Source organism: Papio anubis, chromosome 3 (genome assembly GCF_008728515.1).
Source record: "Papio anubis isolate 15944 chromosome 3, Panubis1.0, whole genome shotgun sequence".
NCBI lineage: Eukaryota > Metazoa > Chordata > Mammalia > Primates > Cercopithecidae > Papio > Papio anubis.
The window spans coordinates 76,808,219-76,826,677 of record NC_044978.1 but is presented as its reverse complement, the minus strand read 5'-3'; the positions used below and the strand labels follow the sequence as shown (position 1 = coordinate 76,826,677).

Genomic DNA, 18,459 nt, shown 5'->3' with positions numbered 1-18,459 from the left:
TGAACTTCGGGAGGGTGGAAGTAGCACTACAGAATCACAGAATCGAAAGGGACTTTAAAGACTTTAGCAAAAATCCCCAACTTTAGATAGGAGGAAACTGAGGTCTAGCGGGGAAAGTTGACTGCGCAAGTTCACACATAGCTGGTTTGTGATGGAGTCGGGATTAGAACCCAGGTTACCTAGTGTGCAATAAATGCAAAAAAGCACTCACTTGGAAGCACGAGATTTACCATGTGGTTGGGATCCACCATGAACTGGATAGATCATGGGGTGGAGGAAATCCATGAGCAGGCAGTGTTTAAAGATGTAAGGAAGCAGCCCCCTTCCCCCACCCTAAATGACACTCTCATCTGTTCACCAGTGCTGAATAATGATAGTTAATAACAATAAGTGGCATGCATTATTCTTCAATAAGTATTTGTTAAGCATGTTCCGTGTGTCAGCCTTTCTGTTACAATGCTTGTATACGTTATCTTAACACTCACTACAGTTTTATGAGTTGACCATTATTGGTAGCAGTATTTACTCAATAAATGGTAATGATTACTATTTCCACCTCCTTGCTATGCTAGGCTGTTAGCATGACTCCATCTCTCTACCTCAGGCTGCGTGCTTAATCCATTCTAACCCTGCTGGTTACCAGAACTGCCAATTGTCTGTTTAGATCTGCTTTGCCTGAGATGACACACTTGCCAGAGCACGCTCTCCCAAGAACCTGAAGCCCTGACTGTCCTTCAAGGTGCCTTCCTGACTTTCACAGCCAGCTCCAGGGGAGGTTCTAGCCTTACCCCACTCCCTCCTTCCAGCTATCAACTGCGCCATGCCTGCCCGATATCAAGATACCAGAGATCTTTTCTAGGAAAGGGTTTTGATAAAGGTTGGCACTCACCGATGATGCTTGCTATCGGGGTTAGTCATTTGTGTTAAGTAGGTCGGGGCAGGCAGAGTGGTGAGGATGTCCAGCTTTAAAGCAAGGCTGAAAGAAAAACAGAAGTTAGCACGTGTGGAAACATTACCACGTTAACTGTAACATGAGTGAGAGGAAGCACACACACCAAAACACACAGGGGGACACAGTGTTTTGCTAAATCATTTCTGAGTACACCTGGGCATCTCAATCTAGAGGCACAAAGACTGGTCAACTGTAGTCAGACAAAGAATACTTAAATTTTGAAAACTTACACTTTTTAAAATTTCATTATAAATACTATAGCTATACAAAGAAAAACTAATAAAATATTCATAGTGCTTATTTCTTAGTGGGATCATAGATAATACTTATATTCTTTTATATATTATTTTTCTCCAAATTTTTTTACAATGACACTGTTTTGCTTTCTAATGATACTATGTTTCAAAAATCTAGATTATTATTATTTTTTTTTTTTTTGAGATGGAGTCTTGCTCTGTAGCCCAGGCTGGAGTACAGTGGCGTGATCTTGGCTCACTCTAAGCTCCGCCTCCTGGGTTCACACCATTCTCCTGCCTCAGCCTCGTGTGTAACTGGGACTACAGGCTCCCGGCACCACGCCTGGCTAATTTTTTTGTATTTTTGGGAGAGACGGGGTTTCACCGTGTTAGTTAGGATGGTCTCGATCTCCTGACCTCGTGATCCGCCCACCTCGGCCTCCCAAAGTGCTGGGATTACAGGTGTGAGCCACCACGCCTGGCCTAGATTCTTAAAAATATATTAAAGACAACTACAGCACAGAGACTCTTTAAGATTTTAATGATTTAAATACTTCTTTAGCCCTTGTCAGAAATCTGGAAACATTGAGTAGGCTGGTAATACCTCTCATTTGCAAGCCAGTAGTTATTGTGTGTGAAAAAGGAAGTCACAGTGAAAGAACAGAAAAGCCTTAGTTATTATGCAGCAAACAGGTTTCAGAAGTCCCACAGTGTCTCAAGACAGTTATCCCCACAAGTCATAGTTGTCAGGAGAAAACCTTGTTAAGACTACAGCTGCCCATGCACAAATTGAAAGTGAACAGGAGGAAGCCAAGCAGTTCCTTCCAGCCAAGTTCCTTCCACAAGGCATGGCCCTTCCGGTCACCCACCTGCTCCTATTCAGCCTCTTTTGAATGCCCAGCTCATCAACAGTTGGCCTTTCATTTCACTCTGCTGACAAGGTTCAGTCATTAACAGAGGCCAACCAGGGGTTCAATGTGAACTCAAGTGCAGATACCAAGTTAACATTTGAAAATATGCATCTGAAGTTTAAGGTGAAGTTTGGGCTGGAGATAGGAATTTGATGATTACTAATACATATGTGGTATTTACAACCATGAACTGAATGAAATCACCAAGGAATAGGTTTAGATGGAGAAAGGAAGATAGTTTGAGACTGAGCCTTTGCATATTCCAACATCAAGGGATCTAGAAGAAGAGCAGGAACCAGCCAAAAAGACTAAGGAGTGATCAGTAATACAGGAGGAAAACCAAGAGAGTATGGTTTCCTGGAACACAGCAGAGGAGGGAGGTTCTATGTCACACATTTTTGGCAGGTCAACTAAAATAAGGAGTAAGAATTGACTGCTAGAGGCCAGGCATGGTGGCTCACGCCTGTAATCCCAACACTTTGGGAGGCCGGGGCAGGCGAATCACTTGATGTCAGGAGTTCGAGACCAGACTGGCCAACATGGTGAAAACCCATCTCTACTAAAAATACAAAAATTAGTCAGGTGTGGCAGCAAATGCCTGTAATCGCAGCTACTCGGGAGGCTGAGGCAGAAGAATCACTTGAACCTGGGAGGGAGGTTGTAGTGAGTCAAGATTGCCCCATTGTTCTCCAGCCTGGGTGACAGACGGTGACTCCATCTCAAAAAAAGTAATAATAATAATAATTGAGGGCTGGATTTAGCAACATGGAGTTGATCAGTGACTTTGACAAAATTAGTTTCCGTGGCATAATGGGACAAAAGTCTAATTAGAATGCGTTTAAAAGAGAATGGGAAGGGAGAGGTTGGAAGCTCAAGTAGAGACAATTCTTTCAAGGAATTTTGCTAAAAAAGACAATAACTACTGATGAAAGTGAGATGAAGAGATTTTTCTTCTAAGATGAAAGAAATAATGGCATGCTTGTAAACAGATAGGAATGAGCCAAAGGACAGCAAAAGCTTGACAATGTAAAAGATTGAGAGAGGAAGACGAGAGAAATGCTGCTGCCCTTGAATAGAAACACAGGTGGACTTAGTGCCCAAATGGAGTTCTTGGTTTTAGATAAGAGCATGAGTGGTCCCTATCTGGTAGCCAAAGGGTTGACAGAGTATGGGGTGCAGCTGCCGTTAGATTCGTAGAAGGGAGTGGTAGCCTGTGGAAGTCCTTGTCTGGTAAGGATGAGGGTGGAGGAGGAAGAGACAGAATGAAATAGTCCTAAGTGAGCAGAAGGTAAACAGATCATAAAAGAACAGTAAGAGTTCAGGAATAGGATCCATAGATTCGAAGTCCCAGTGGGATTTTAGGATTGTTGGATTTTGGAGACTAAAAGGGGACAAGATGGGTACTAGTGAATAGAGAGAGAGATTCATGAATTCAAAAATCTGGAAGAGTTGCTGTGATTGATGATAACAAAGTTTAGGCTGTATGACCATGGAAGTGAATGACTGAGGTTGTGTCAAGGACATCTTTGGAAGAAACGATTTCAAGGAACGGAGAGTCCTGGATCATCACATGATTATTGAAATATCCAAGAATAAGAGTGGTTTGTGGAGACCAAGTGATCCAGGAGCCAAAATGCCCTGAGAACTGGCAGCAGATAGCAACAATGAAGGGCAGTGGGAGAATAGAATCTGGTGACATGAATTCCAAAGTTGGGGATAGGAGTGTGTGAAAGCAAGGTTCATAAGTGGCAGTTAAGAACAGGAGACCTCTATCTAGGATGGTGGTTTAGGGGCTGTAGGAGAATAAGCTGGCCTTTGAGAGGGTTATAGGAGAGGTGAAAAAATGTAAATTACTGGGAAGAGTAATCCATTGCCTTCTTTTTTTTTTTTTTTTTTTTGAGACAGCCTTGCTCTGTTGCCCAGGCTGGAGTGCAGTGGCCTAATCTTGGCTCACTGCAACTTCTGCTTCCTGGATTCAAACGATTCTCCTGCCTCAGCCTCCTGAGTAGCTGAGATTACAGGCACACCCCACCACACCTGGCTAATTTTGTATTTTTAGTAGAGATGAGGTTTCACCATGTTTTGGCCAGACTGGTCTTGAACTCTTGACCTCACGTGATCTGCCTGCCTCAGCCTCCCGAAGTGCTGGGATTACAGGTGCAAGATACTGTGCCCGGCCACATTGTCATTTTAATATACGATAAAGTAGTAATTATTATTGCAAACTTCGTTAGCAACATTTTTGTATAAATAACTGGGGGATTCCCATTTTTCTGGCAGGCCCCAAAAGTAGTAAAGAGACTTTTTTAAAGTCAGTGGATGAAAGTTTCAGGACTCCAGGAGATAACGTATCAACCCCAAAGGTTTTTCAGCAAACTCCTTTTATTTCACGCATAATGAAATTATCAGATATGACCACCACTGATAGTTTGATCCTCTGATGGTGAGTTTTCTCTTCTTTATGGTTGAACTTCTTCAAAAGTTTAAGGAGAAATTTGAAGCCCTTTCCCCTATTTAAGGGAGGCAGGAAACCAAAAGAGGTTTGTCCCCCAGTCAAGCACTCTGGGCAGGATCTGGTCTCCCTTGATGTGACATTCTTTTTCCTTTTATATCTAAAGTGATGGACAGTGATGCTACAATTGTAACTTCTCCGCACTCATTTGCAACTCAGGAACTTGACCTTCCTGTTCCCTTATCCGATGTTTCAAATAGCAAACATGCAACAATGCTCATGACATAATGCAGGAAATAGAGTAGAGATTATTCCTTCTTCTGTTTATTCTCTAATTATAACAAAGTCCTCTGTTTTTATGTCTTTTTCTTAACTAGGAAGTTCTTCTAAATCAGGAATGGATTGAAATCCAATGAACTCAAACTTTGGGTAAGTTTTCTATGAAACTTTTGAATTAAGTTATTTTTTCCTAACTACATAGCAATACATAGTCATTGTAGAAAATAGGAAAAGAAGAGGAAAATAGTAGAAAAGTACCACTTAGAGACAAACATTCCACATTTTATTGTATTTCCTTCTGATTATTCTTCAATAATTTTAAAAAATTGTGGTAAAATACACATAATGTAAAATGTACCATCTTAACAATTTTAAGTGCACATTTCAATGGTATTAAGTACATTCATATTGTTGCACTGCAATAACTACCATCCATCCACAGAAGTCTTTTTTATCTCACAAATTTGAAACTCTGCACCCAGTAAACAATAACTCCCATTTCTGTCTTCCCCAGCCCCTGGCAAACACCATTTTCCTTTTTGTGTCTATCAATGTGACTACTCTAGGTACTTCATATAAGTGATATCATGCTGTATTTGTCCTCTTGTGCCTGGCTTCCTTCACTCAGCATAATGTCCTCAATGTTCATCCATATGTCAGAATTGCCTTCCTTTTTAAGGTGGAATAATATTTTATTGCATGTACATACCAATTTGGTTTCTCCATTCATCCATTCAGTGGACTGCTTCCATATTTTGGCTATTGCTGATCATGTAATGGACATGGGTATACAAATATCTCCTTGAGTTGCTGCTTTCAATGCTTTTAGGTGTATTTGGAGTGAAATTCCTAGATCATATGGTAATTCTATTTTTAACATTCTGAGGAACTACCATACAGTGACATCCTGTCAATAGTGCACAAGAGTTCTGATTTCTCCACAACCTTTCCAACATGTTATTTTCTGCTTTTTTTTCATAGTAGCCATCTTAATGGGTGTGAGGTAGTATCTCATTGTGCTTTTGATCTGCATTTCTGTAATGATTAGTGATGTTGGAGACTTTTTCTGTACTCATTGCCATTTGTGTATCTTCTTTGGAGAAATGTCTATTCAAACTTTGCCCATTTTTTTCAAGCTTTGTCTGCTTTATTCCACTACATAAAGTAAGGCAAAACAGTAACCTGTCATTCATAAAGATCAAGGAGTGCCTGCCATTCCCAAAAGAGACCAAAAAGGATGTTTCTTCACAAATGTGCGTGACATTTATCATTATGCTGATAAGCACTTTAAACAACAACAAAAAACTTTAATGGATAAATCAAATAACAGATCCGAATTAACTGAGCTTTAAGTTTCCAAAATTGTTCTTTCAAATGCTAATGCTCTGCCCATTTTTTAATTGGGTTGTTTTTTTGTTGTTGAGTTACAGTTGTTCTTTATATAGTCTGGATATTAACTCATTGTCAGCTACATGATTTGCAAATATTTGTTCTCATTTCTAGGTTTCCTTTTCATTCTGCTGATTGTGCCTTTGACGCCCAAAGTTTTCAATTTTGATGTAGTCTAATTTATCTATTTTTTCTTTTGTTGCCTGTGCTTTCCATGTCATATAAAAAAAAAATCACTACCAAACCCTATTTCCATGAAGCCTTCCTCCTATGTGTTCTTCTAAGAGTTTTCTAGTTTTAACTCTTACATTTGGGTCTTTGATCCATTTTGAGTTAATTTTTGTAGGTGGTGTTGTAAAGTAAAGGCCCCACTTCATTCTTCTGTATGTGGATATAGTTTTCCAAATACCATTTGTTGAAAAAAAACTATTCTTTCCTCATTGGATGGTCTTGGCACTCCTGTTGGAAATCATGTGACCCTATATATGATGATTTATTTCTGGGCTTCTTATACATCGATGGTCTATACTACTGTTTGGATTACTATAGCTTCATTGTAAGTTTTGAAATCAGGAAGTGTGAGTCTTTCAATTTTCCTTTTTTTCAAAATTGTTTTAGCTATTCAAAGTCCCTTGAGATTCTATATAAATGTTAGGATGGATTTTTCAACTTCTGGCAGAAAATGTCCATGGTTTTTGATGATTTTTTACAGAGCTGCTATTACACTGTATGAACAGTTTTATTTTTGCTTTGTCTTACTTAAAATTGTGATATACATACCATTACAAAATAAATGTTACTTACTATTCAAACACTTCACAAACATACTTTACAGTGACATAAAGGAAATGTACAAATCGAAGTGTAGTTGAAAGGTCTGAAAATATGCCTCAAACCACAAGACGTGTGTATACTTTAGATACTATAATCATTAAAATGAGAAGAATTTGATTCAAGACATTTCAGAGTATTAGGAAGTGATATTTATACTGAGTAGAAAGGAATTAATAAACAATTGTATTAGTTTAAAAGACCTTTTTAAAGTATATACTTACACTACTTTTGACTAACTACAACTCAGAATCATTTATTTACTTACCAAACATTTACTGAATTTCTGAAGTTCTGGGAACCTAGGTATAAATTAAATAGGGTCTTCACCCCAGGGGGAGGAAATGAAATTTTCATGTGTCATGAACTTTTACTTGCTTATTTAATCTTTCCCTCAGTCCTATGAGGAAGTGGCGTTAACTCCGTTTAAAGATGAGGAGACGAATATTCATTTCAGAAAAGCTGAGCTACTTATTGAAGGTGACACAAACAGTGAGTGTCAAGGCTAAGTGATTAGCCCAGGGTCATTTGCCTCCAAAGCTCATATCCTTTTCACTCCTCCAGGTTGCTTTTGTTGTTTATGACCTAACATGGAACACTGGAGTATATGCAACTACCATGACAGCAATTAATTCTGCCATATTAGAGTCAAGAAAGTCTTTAGAGAAGCACCTTTATAACCTAAGACTTGAAAACTGATGAGTTTATTAGATAAAAATGGGGAGAGGAACTTTCATTCATTCATTCATTTAGGTGTCCGTTAACAACTTCTACAGTGTGCTAGTCAAAGCATGAGACGCTGAGATGAAAAAAATGAGTGAGACACTGTGGTCATCCACAGGAGTCACAGTCTACTGGGAAACAGTTAAGTAACTGAATTATGACAAAGCATGATGTCAGAATCTGCCATAGAGTTGAAAACAGAGTCCTGGGGTCACCATTCCAGAGTCCTAAGGGCAAGTTCACAGTGGCAGAAGCTACACTGATGGCAGGTAGTGCTGAATATGGCAGCTTGGACCCTCCACGCCAAGTTCAGGAGTTTGGGTTTCATCCTATAGGCAACAATGCACCAGGAGTTTCTAAGTAGGAAAGTAACACAGTCAGTTCTGCTTTCTAAGAACCTATCTGGGCAGCACATGAAGCATAAAGAATGGGAACTGGGAAAGAGACAAGTGGCGGGAAGACCAGCCTGGAGGCTAGTGGTTCAAACTAAAGAGGGAGAAAGCCTGAAAGATGCAGAAAGAAGAGAGACTGAGAAGCAAAGACCATATTTATGAGGTGAGGTTGGCAGCTTTGTTGCCTGTGGGGTGTGTGCTGAGAGTAAGGAAGGAGACAAGAGAACATGACCAAAGACTTTGGGGTCATGTACATGTTCAGAACCAGCATTGTTTGCAAGTTATGGACCCATGGTACATTTAATAGATAAGGCTCTTTTGCATTATCAGTATTTCTCTTATATACTTAGTCACTCTAAAATGACTACATGACTATTTTTATACCAATAATACCATTCCGTTTCGTGACTATGGCCTTATAGTATAGTTTGAAATCAGGAAGTGTGATGTCTCCAGATGTGTTCTTTTTGTTTAGTCTTGCTTTGACTGTGCTGGCTCTTTTCTGGTTCCATATGAACTTTAGAATTATTTTTTTCTAATTCTGTGAAAAATGATGATGGTACTTTGATGGGAATTGCATTGAATTTGTAGATTGCTTCTGGCAGTATGCTATTTTCACAATATTGATTCTATCCATCCATGAGCATGGGATGTGTTTCCATTTGTTGGTGTCATCTATCATTTCTTTCAGCAGTGTTTTGTAGTTTTCCTTGTAGAGGTTTTTCACCTCCTTGGTTAAGTATATTCCTAAGTATTTTATTTTTTTGCATCTATTTTAAAAGGGGTTGAGTTCTTGATTTGAATCTCAGCTTGGTCACTGTTGGTATATAGCAGAGCTACTGATTTGTGTACATTAATTTTGTATCCTGAAACTTTACTTAATTAAAACTTTACTACTGTTTTGTGTATATTAATTTTGTATCCTGAAACTTTACTTTACAGTTCTAGGAGCTTTTTGGATGAGTCCTTAGGGTTTTCTAGGTATACAATCATGTCATCAGCTAACAGTGACAGTTTGACTTCCTCATTACCAATTTGGATGCCCTTTATTTCTTTCTCTTATCCAATTGCTCTGGCTAGGACTTCCAGTGCTATGCTGAATAGAAGCTGTGAAAGTGGGCATCCTTGTCTTGTTCCATTTCTCAGGGGGAATGCTTTCATCTTTTCCCCATTTGGTATAATGTTGACTATGGGTTTGTCACAAATGGCGTTTATTACCTTATGGTATGCCCCTTCTATGACAATTTTGTTGAGAGTTTTAATTATAAAGAGATGCTGGATTTTGTCAAATGCTTTTTCTGCATCTATCGAGGTGATCATGTGATTTTTATTTTTAATTCTGTTTATGTGGTGTATCACATTTATTGCCTCGCAGATGTTAAACCATCCCTGCATCCCGGTATGAAACCCACCTGATCATGGTCGATTATCTTTTTTATATGCTGTTGGATTCTGTTAGCTAGTATTTTGTTCAGGATTTTTGCATCTATGTTCATCAGGAATATTGGCGTGTAGTTTTCTTTTTTTGTTATGTCCTTTCCTGGTTTTGATATTAGGGCGATACTGACTTCATAGAATGATTTAGGAAGGATTCTCTCTTTATCTTTTGGAACAGTTTCAATAGGATTGGTACCATTCGTCTTTAAATGTCTGGTATAATTCAGCTGTGAATTCATCTGGTCCTGAACTTTTTTTGTTGCTAACTTTTTAGTTACCATTTCAATCTCACTTACTGTTATTGGTCTGTTCAGAGTTTCTATTTCTTCCTGGTTTAATCTAGGAGGGTTGTATATTTCCAGAAAGTTATTAATTTCCTCTAGATTTTCTAGTTCATGTGTGTAAAGGTGTTCAGTAGCCTTGAATGATCTTTTGTATTTCTATGATATTGGTTGTAATATCACTCACTTCTTTTTTTTTTTTTTTTTTTTTTCTTTTTTTTTTGAGGCAGAGTCTCGCTTTCATCCAGGCTGGAGTGCAGTGGCGTGATCTCGGCTCATGGCAAGCTCCACCTCCCGGGTTCACGCCATTCTCCTGCCTCAGCCTCCCAAATATCTGGGACTACAGGTGCCCACCACCACGCCCGGCTAATTTTTTTGTATTTTTAGCAGACGGAGTTTCACTGTGCTAGCCAGGATGGTCTCGATCTCCTGACCTTGTGATCCACCCGCCTTGACCTCCCAAAGTGCTGGGATTACAGGTGTGAGCCACCACGCCCGGCCAATATCACCCTTTCTTTTCTAATTGAACTTACTTGAATCTTCTCTTTTCTTTTCTTGGTTAATCTCACTAATGGTCTATCAATTTTATTTAACTTTTCAAAGAACCAGCTTTTCATTTCATTTACCTTTTGTATTTTTTGTTTCAATTTTATTTAGTTCTGCTCTGATCTTGGTTATTTCTTTTCTTCTGCTGGGTTTGGGTTTGGTTTGTTCTTGTTTCTCTAGCTCCTTGAAGTATGACCTTAGATTGTCTATTTGTGTTCTTTTAGACGTTTTGATGTAGGCATTTAATGCTATGAACTTTCCTCTTAGCACTGCCTTTGCTGTATCCCAGAGATTTTGTAGGTTATGTCACTGTTATCATTCTGTTCAAATAATTTTTAAATTTCCACCTTGATTTTATTGTTGACCCAACAATCATTCAGGAGCAGGTTATTTAATTTCCATGTATTTGCATATAACTATAATTTTAATCACTGCTATATGGAAACATCATAGATTTTGGGACAGTGGATTAGTGAGTTTTCTCATAAGACAAAATTCAAAAAGATTAATGGATCTTTACTGAAATGAAATTCAAATATGAGTATTTGTCAGTTGAATAATCTGCACTGCTATTTTAATGTTCCACAAAATTTTCCATTTTTCCAGGCCATTACTAAGTCTTCTAATTTATTTAGACCTGTTCTGTAAGTATAAACATACTAGTTAAAAGTGAAATTGCTTATACCTGTACTGATAAGTGCCACCAGTAGAGGGCGGCAGTGAGGCACTAGAAAGAAGAACCAACTTACTATCAGAAATTGCAGAAAACCGCCAAGATGGGGGTTGATGTGAATGACGGCAAACATTTGTTGGTGCTGGCATCCTCATTAACACCCAAATTGGCTTATTTTATGGGCCAGAAGCTTTGACATAAACATTGTCACAGAATTTTCAGATAATCTGATAATGTACTTATAAAGCAAATTTTGTGGAAATTTCTGGTAAGACTGATGAGAATCAACATTGAGAGATATTCTAAAAATTTTACATTATTTCAAAGAGACAAGAGTATCAGTTAAAATTAAGCATGTTGTTCTTGTCACTTATAGAGTGTAGGCAGGGAATTTAATACTTTAGAGATGACAAAAGGCATCTTACCCCCTTTGAACACTACAGATATCCCTGAAATAAAAAGGAATATTTGCAACTCATCAACAGTAAGCAATGCATAGGTTTAATCAACAAGATAGGTTACCCGAATTTAGCTTGCATCTATCTGCTTTTATAAACATTTAACGACAACAGCAATTTTTTGAGCACCTACTATGTGCTAAGAGTAATTCAAGGTACTGAGGTTATAGAAGAGAACAAAACAAACTCATTTCCTGCCTTCTTGGAGTTTAAATTATAGTGAGGAAGACAGATATTAAACAAAGCTGCATAATTAATTCATTTGTTACAGTGGAGAAAAACAAAAAAATAGAAATCAATCTACCACAGGGCCCCCAATCAATGAGTTTGGCCTCAAATCAAAAAGGGGAAATTAAGTGAAATTGAAATAGGACTGAAGAACAACTTAAATTCTTAATACCCACTTATGCCATTTATTTCCTTTAAAAATAAATAAAATAGATAAGGTAAAATTAACAAATTCATGGAAATAACATTACTAAAGAGTATTTGAGTAGTTGCTATACAGCAATAAAGTACTTTGTCAACTTAAAGTGTTGTTAAAATGCCCCATGGTTCCCTGAGCACCTAAACTTGATTAAAGTTTGTGTCAGTCATCAACCCAGCCACAGCCACCCCTGAGAACCTGGACTTCATGCTGACCCCAGTCATTCTCTGCAAGGTCCCTCTGTGTCTTTGCTCTTGCTGTGCCCCACATCTCACCACATCTGCCTGATGTGCATCTTTTCAGACCGCCATCCACCCCTGCTCCACAGACCGTACCCCTTTCACTTCCACTGGCTGGAGTCCTACCAATCTTTCAATGTCCTAGTCAGTCTTCTAAACAAAGCATAACTTAATTGAACCTCCTTTCCCTGAAAAAAAAAAAAACATTATTTTTTTCCCTCAAAATGGTAAATTAAACTACAAATCACAATCATTCTTTGCCCATTCTTTGCTTGGAATTTAACTATATCTGAGCAGATTCAGCCTTTTATTTCAGAGATATTTGTGTCTGTCATCGCTAGTAAACGCTGAGCCCTAAAGTTCTAGAACTGTGTCTAATTCATCCTCATATCGCCTTACAGATCCTGGCACATAGCAGGTATCCAGAAAACTTTGGTTAATTTGCATTATTGGAAGAAAATTGCCACAAATCTTAATCTTTAAGAATTTGGTTTTTTTTGAAGAGCATGGAATTGGTAATACGCAGGCTATACATTTTGGACAACATAGAACACACAAAAAATAAATGTATGTCAAATAAAGTTGCCATTTTTTCCTTTATCCTATTTCAGTGAAGATGAATATTTAGGAAATTACATAAAATTTTACTCTGTGAGAGGCTCATCTAGGAGTGATGCAATTCTTGGAAAATATTAAGTTTGTCAAGGTCTGTAATTTGCTTTTACTCTCCTAATAAGTTTTTACTCTCCTTATATAGCCTGTTATTTCATGGATGTTGGCAGAAGACATGAAACTCCTGGGTCAGAGACAAAGGGTTTTAGTACCCATAGTATATCAAGCAGCATGAACATCATGCTGACATCTGCTCCTCACGTCCTCCAAGTCCCACTGGAGTAGTAGTGAGTGGGCCAATGGATGCCGTGCATGCAGTCAGTGGGTTTGTCTCTATTGCAGCCAAGGAACGCTGGGCTTAGGGAGCCACTGCTTTTACGAAAAGCCTGCTCTTTGTCCCAGTGAGAGACATGACCTCATTCCTCAAAGATGCTGCAAATTCTAATAAAGTCCCAGGTAAGGAGAGGTTGGCCTGGTGGGATTTTGTTTTTTGTTGTTGTTGTTGTTTTCAAACAGGGTCTAACTCTATTGCCCTGGATGGAGTGCAGTGGCACAATCATAATTCACTGCAACTTCAAACTCTTGGACCCAAGAAATCCTCCCTCTCAGCATCCTGAGGAGCTAAGACTACAGGTATGCGCCACCACTACAGGCTAATATTTTTATTTTTATTTTATAGCAATGAGAGTCTCACTGTGTGCCCAGGCTGGTTTCAAACTCATGACTTCAAATGATCATCCTGCCTCAGCCTCCCAAAATGTTGGAATTATAGGTGTTAGCTACTGCACCAGACCTGATCTCTCATTCTTGACACACACTGCAAGAACTTGCAGAGATGCCCAGAGCTCGTGGTAGATTGTCTGTCCCAAAACTATTCTGTGAAAGTAAGAATTTTGGTTACCCTGGAACATCAGAGGGGTTCAATAAATATTTGTTGAAGCAAATTAATTAATTAATGAGAAGAAGGAGAGACACTGAGTAACCAAAAAAAAAAGGCAAATAGAGTGAATCTCTTGAGGGAATAGTTTCAAATTTCAGACCTGATAAGGAGGAAAAATCAGAAGCATAACAAAAGCTAAGACATTGTAGACTACTTGGCTTTATAATAAAATACCTAAGCACATTACTTCATGGAAGATGAATCTAGGACTCACTATACAAAGTAATCACTGATGAAGTTCAAATTACCTAAGGTAATGCACCTGTCTCCCTAAATCAGCATTACAGTAATCACAGCTCTTTATATATGCAGCCTTTTGGCATGGACCAAATTTCTTTGAAAACTTTAGACACTATTCCCATTTACCAGCCATGACTTTTTCCCCAAAATTGTAAATTGAACTACAAATCAAAGTAGATCATATGAATAAATTTGGTCAGACTTAAACACTTCCTTAGAAATGTATAGTTTAAGCAAATGAAATATTGTATCCTCCGAAGATTCCCTTGAAGGGCAGGAGTTAAGCTGAAACATTTTGTGATGGTATTAGAAATGAGGGACTTGAGGCATATTTAGGATATTCAAGTTCAAAGTCCAGACCCGTGAGTAGAGTTCACATTTACATTGATGATTGTAAATACTCCTTCTCCGGACCACAGTAGTCGTGTCTTAAGGGGCAGTCATACAGAGTTTTGTTATCGCACATCTCAACTTTTAGCCTCCCTGCCCTCTTTTTCCTGGATGCCTTCCAGTCTTCATGAGCCACTGCTGTACTATCACTGCTCTCCATCTGCTGCTCTCATAATTGGAGATTGATTGCCTCCAGGGTTCACAAATGTTTCAGGCAACCTTAAATAATTTGAGCTTTTAAGCAACTATGAGTTTTTCAGGCACTCCAGGGAAGGCCTTGTTTTTAAGATTTGTAATTCCCCTCTTCTCTCCGCTCCCTTCTACCCTCCCAAGGGATTTCACCCAGGCTTCCCTAAGGCCCTGGGTGAGAGGCTGTGTGAGCGAGCAGTGCCTTACTCAGAGTCTCCCCTCACACTCAAACTGGTGCCTCTGGATGAGCCATCAAAGCTTTTCCTACCTCAGCATGAGTGCCTGGCCTTCCTAGGGCTCTTTCCCCTTCTTTCCTCAAGTTTATGGAAACCTTCATCATCCCTTTATCTTTGAAAGTCTTTGCAGTAGAGATGATCATCATTTCTTTCACCAGTCAGTTTCTCCTTCCCAACATCCCATTTTTACATAATTTATTTTTCCCTGACTATTGAGATTGTCTATGCAAACCTCCCTGCTACCAGCCCCCTTGTTGTATACCTGATTAAACACTGGAAGGAACAAGCCATGCCTTGTGCTAAGATTTTATCCTTAAACTAAGGACGCTGCAACTGAGTTAGTTTCTGTTAAATGCTTGAGTCGAGAGGTCATGCAAAGCCATCGTAAATGGATCAGATGAAGATGGTCTACAGGGAGAGATGAAGTGGACCTTGTCTGTTTCGTTTACCTCTTTAGGTACTCTTGCCCCACCTACCTAGCAAGGTGCCTGACACATAGTAGGCATTCAAGTCTTTATGGAATGAATAAATCAGACTGTGGAGAGAGAGAGAGAAAGAGAGGCAGCCTTGCACTAACAGCTTTCCGTTTCCTTGTTCTAATTCCACATGAGGACTGTCTGCATTTCCTGTCCTCATGTCCACCAATACATTCCCCTTTATGCCAAAACTAGTTTGGGTGTCTTTAATTTCTTGATGGTCTTCTTAAAAGGCAACCTCCGAAGAAAAATATGACAGAAACTCCAACTTGAGGATGCTTTTGCAGAGCAGGCCTCAGCCCCTCTGTGTACATAAATCTAGGCATTGCTGATTGAACAGGGGTTCATTTAGAGCCCACAGGGAGGACTCCAAATGAATAGAGGTCTGATCAGGAGGCACTTGCCAAGTTAAGCTCCAGGAAGAGGAGGAGCGGGTTACGGTTTCACCTTGGACTTCTGGAACGCTGCTGGACTAACGTGGTGGTGCAAGAGGCTTCTCTGCATTTCTGCCTGTATTCTCAGTCACTGTGCAGTACATCAAGAAGGGTCACTCTTTCCTGCTCACTGAAGCAGTAGGGAGATGCCCCCTGCCCAGGAGAGTATATTTCAAAGTGAGGGGGAGAGGGTAGTTGAAAAGCCATAGGCAGTCATTCTAGGTTTGAAATATAGAAAAACAAAATATTCAGAGACAGTATGATGAATTTGTTCACAGTGCAGGTTTGAAGTGAGACAGATCTGCATTCCAACACCAACTCTGCAACTTACTAACAAGCTCTGTGATCTTTAATAAGCTGATACTTTTATGTTAACCAAAAAAGAGTGAATTTTTCTAACAAGTTAAGAAATATGGCACTAAAACATACACTTTTTTCACTATTACCTTTTTACCCTAAATCCCTGAGTGATAACGTAAAAGAAGAGTGCAGTCAATATCTAACAAGAGAATAGTGATACAGTAATAGCCATCAGTTGTGGCATCAATCAAGGATTAGTAGTATCACCTCCCTGAATAGGAGGCACACGTGAAGTCTCATATGCAATCTTCTGAAGACCTTAAAAGCAATTTGTAAATGATATGACCTGTAGATGGCGAACTTGGATAGGGGGAATGCTAAGCAATAAGTATCTAAAAAAGAAAGCTGTGGTTTTTGTTTTGTTGACGAGAGGACTAAGTAAAGTCAATACATTAATAAGTTCTGTTTATGACCACAGGCCCAAAGATTCTTTGCTGACACACCAGGTTCCTTGTGTCTGTGGACAAGAGCCCACTCGCAGTCATGCCCACTGTTGCGGGACTAGACTGCATTAGCTGCTGGTAGAAAGGTTTTGGCTCTGTTCACACTGGCTGCTAGTCATTGATACAAGAGCAAGAAGTATCAAACGGGGAAGGTAAATAGCTTTCCTGGAAGTCTCTTGGGGAGTGCAGAAATGCATACGTAACACTACTTAATTATCTGACTACATCCTACATGTCCAAAGTATCCACATCTTTTGATCTAGATAAATAATTATACCCTCCCTTGCTCGCTTGTTGCCACTGTTGAGTATTTGTTCTTCACACTCCCCAAGGCAATCCTTTAGGGACCAATTACCATCCTTTATTGACATCATTTCACTGACTGACAGAGACTTCTGGAGTGCCACACCGGGCATTCAGGACTCCTAAGAAAGCTCTTTAATACTTTTGTGTAATCTCTGTGCCTTACGTGAGAAATATGAATTTTTTTCCTTAAAATTCTACTTTGGAGTACTAGTTTTACTATCCCGGGTCACATTGCATATATGTGGATTTGTGGGAAAATTAGTGTGACTTCCAAAACTGTGCCTGCTCATGCGGTGGCCTGGGATGTTTTGTTGGTTCTTTCAGCTGTGAAAGAGCCCGGCATCTCACCCAACATGATAGATTGATGACCTTGTGCTGCATTAGAAAGCAGGGTCATTATCCCCAGAGAGCCTCGCAGCTTGTGCGTCAGGTGAAGGGACATCACTAGGCTTCCACGGTGCCTCTGCTCTGTCGTTTATCACAAGGCTGTAATCATTTTCTACAGATTGGCCTCCACACAGATGTGTGCTTCTAGAGTCCAGAGACTGTGCCGTTTTCATCCCTTTACCCTTCACATCGTGGAGCGCTGGCATATAGTAGGTGCTTAGGAAAATGTTGAATGAATGAAAGAATAAATATACATGCTTGGGAAGAACAAGAAGGCAGGAAGGAGGAAAAATCAGTTTAGGGAGAAAAAGAGGAAAATAATCCAAGCACTTATGGAGAATTGTACCCATATTAGACAAACAGTATTCCTAAACAATAGAAAAAGAGAAAAGCTGAGTAGACTGTGCCCAGTCCAATCCATTTATTTTTACCAATCAAACTCTGAAGAGCCTGACTTATAACTGAAATGCTAGTTCACTATTGCCAGTAAAGAACACATCTTTCCAGAAACTACAATGTTTGTGTTCCCTGAGAACATTACCCCTGCCCAGACCCACGTATTGTACTTTTTTATTTCAAAACAAAGAAAGCCCTTGGCTCTCAGGATGAGGCCATTTTGGTTTTGGGGTAGCTTCTAAAAGCCATAAGGTTGCAGTTAACCTAAAATAGGAAAGTATAAAAGTTATCGGAGAATTCAGAAATTATAAGATGTTATCTAAGAGTGGATTTGGATTTAAAGGCACCCATTAGTGGAAGGCAGACTTCAGGGGATGGGAGTGAGGAACAATCAGGAATAGTCTCTGGAAGACAGTCCAAATAAGAGCAGCAATATATCACCCCATGGCATTGCTCATGAGGCTGACAATGGGGCCTCTGACATGAAATCACAGCAATAGTCAAGGACATGAAGACACGCACAAGGATGGGGGGTATAGGCCTGTCATGTCTGTACATGGTAAGCACTTAATAAATACTGGTTGAATGAACAGGCTACTGTGTGACCGACCTGCTAAGGGGAAGCCACAAACTACTTCACTAAAGGCTCAGTTTATTTATTTACTTACGTATTTACGTAAGTACATGTGAAAAGGAATTGAAGTGACATGCACTACTAAAATGTACAAAAATCCAATGTAAGGAAAAGTTAAATTGAAAAACGCTGATCAGAAACCATTTAGAATAAACGAAGAAAGAAACTTGGGTCCTGGAAACCTGTGTTG

The 18,459-nt window shown here is 39.3% G+C and overlaps 2 protein-coding genes across 20 annotated transcripts in view; one reads left to right on the top strand and one right to left on the bottom strand.

Annotated features, from left to right (window-relative positions):
* TIFA (TRAF interacting protein with forkhead associated domain) overlaps nucleotides 1-976 on the bottom strand; it is a 30,615-nt gene extending 29,639 nt beyond the window's left edge. Inside the window, exon 1 of one of the 2 annotated variants that reach the window (XM_031664352.1) lies at nucleotides 890-976. The gene's annotated coding sequence lies outside the window, so the exon portion shown is untranslated. The remainder of the gene's footprint in view (nucleotides 1-889) is intronic. The other variant, XM_031664350.1, reaches the window with a different exon arrangement.
* ALPK1 (alpha kinase 1) overlaps nucleotides 1-18,459 on the top strand; it is a 142,592-nt gene that overhangs the window by 7,908 nt on the left and 116,225 nt on the right. For 5 of the 18 annotated variants that reach the window (XM_031664348.1, XM_031664347.1, XM_031664339.1 and 2 more), the window contains exon 2: nucleotides 4,929-4,980. Coding sequence is in view for 9 of the 18 variants with exons in the window: in XM_031664325.1 (XP_031520185.1) it covers nucleotides 13,268-13,471 (204 nt within the window). In the remaining 9 variants the exon portion in view is untranslated. Of the gene's footprint in view, nucleotides 1-4,928; nucleotides 4,981-5,005; nucleotides 8,329-12,983; nucleotides 13,472-18,459 lie in introns of those variants that run through there. The other 13 variants (XM_031664336.1, XM_031664337.1, XM_031664329.1 and 10 more) reach the window with 10 other exon arrangements.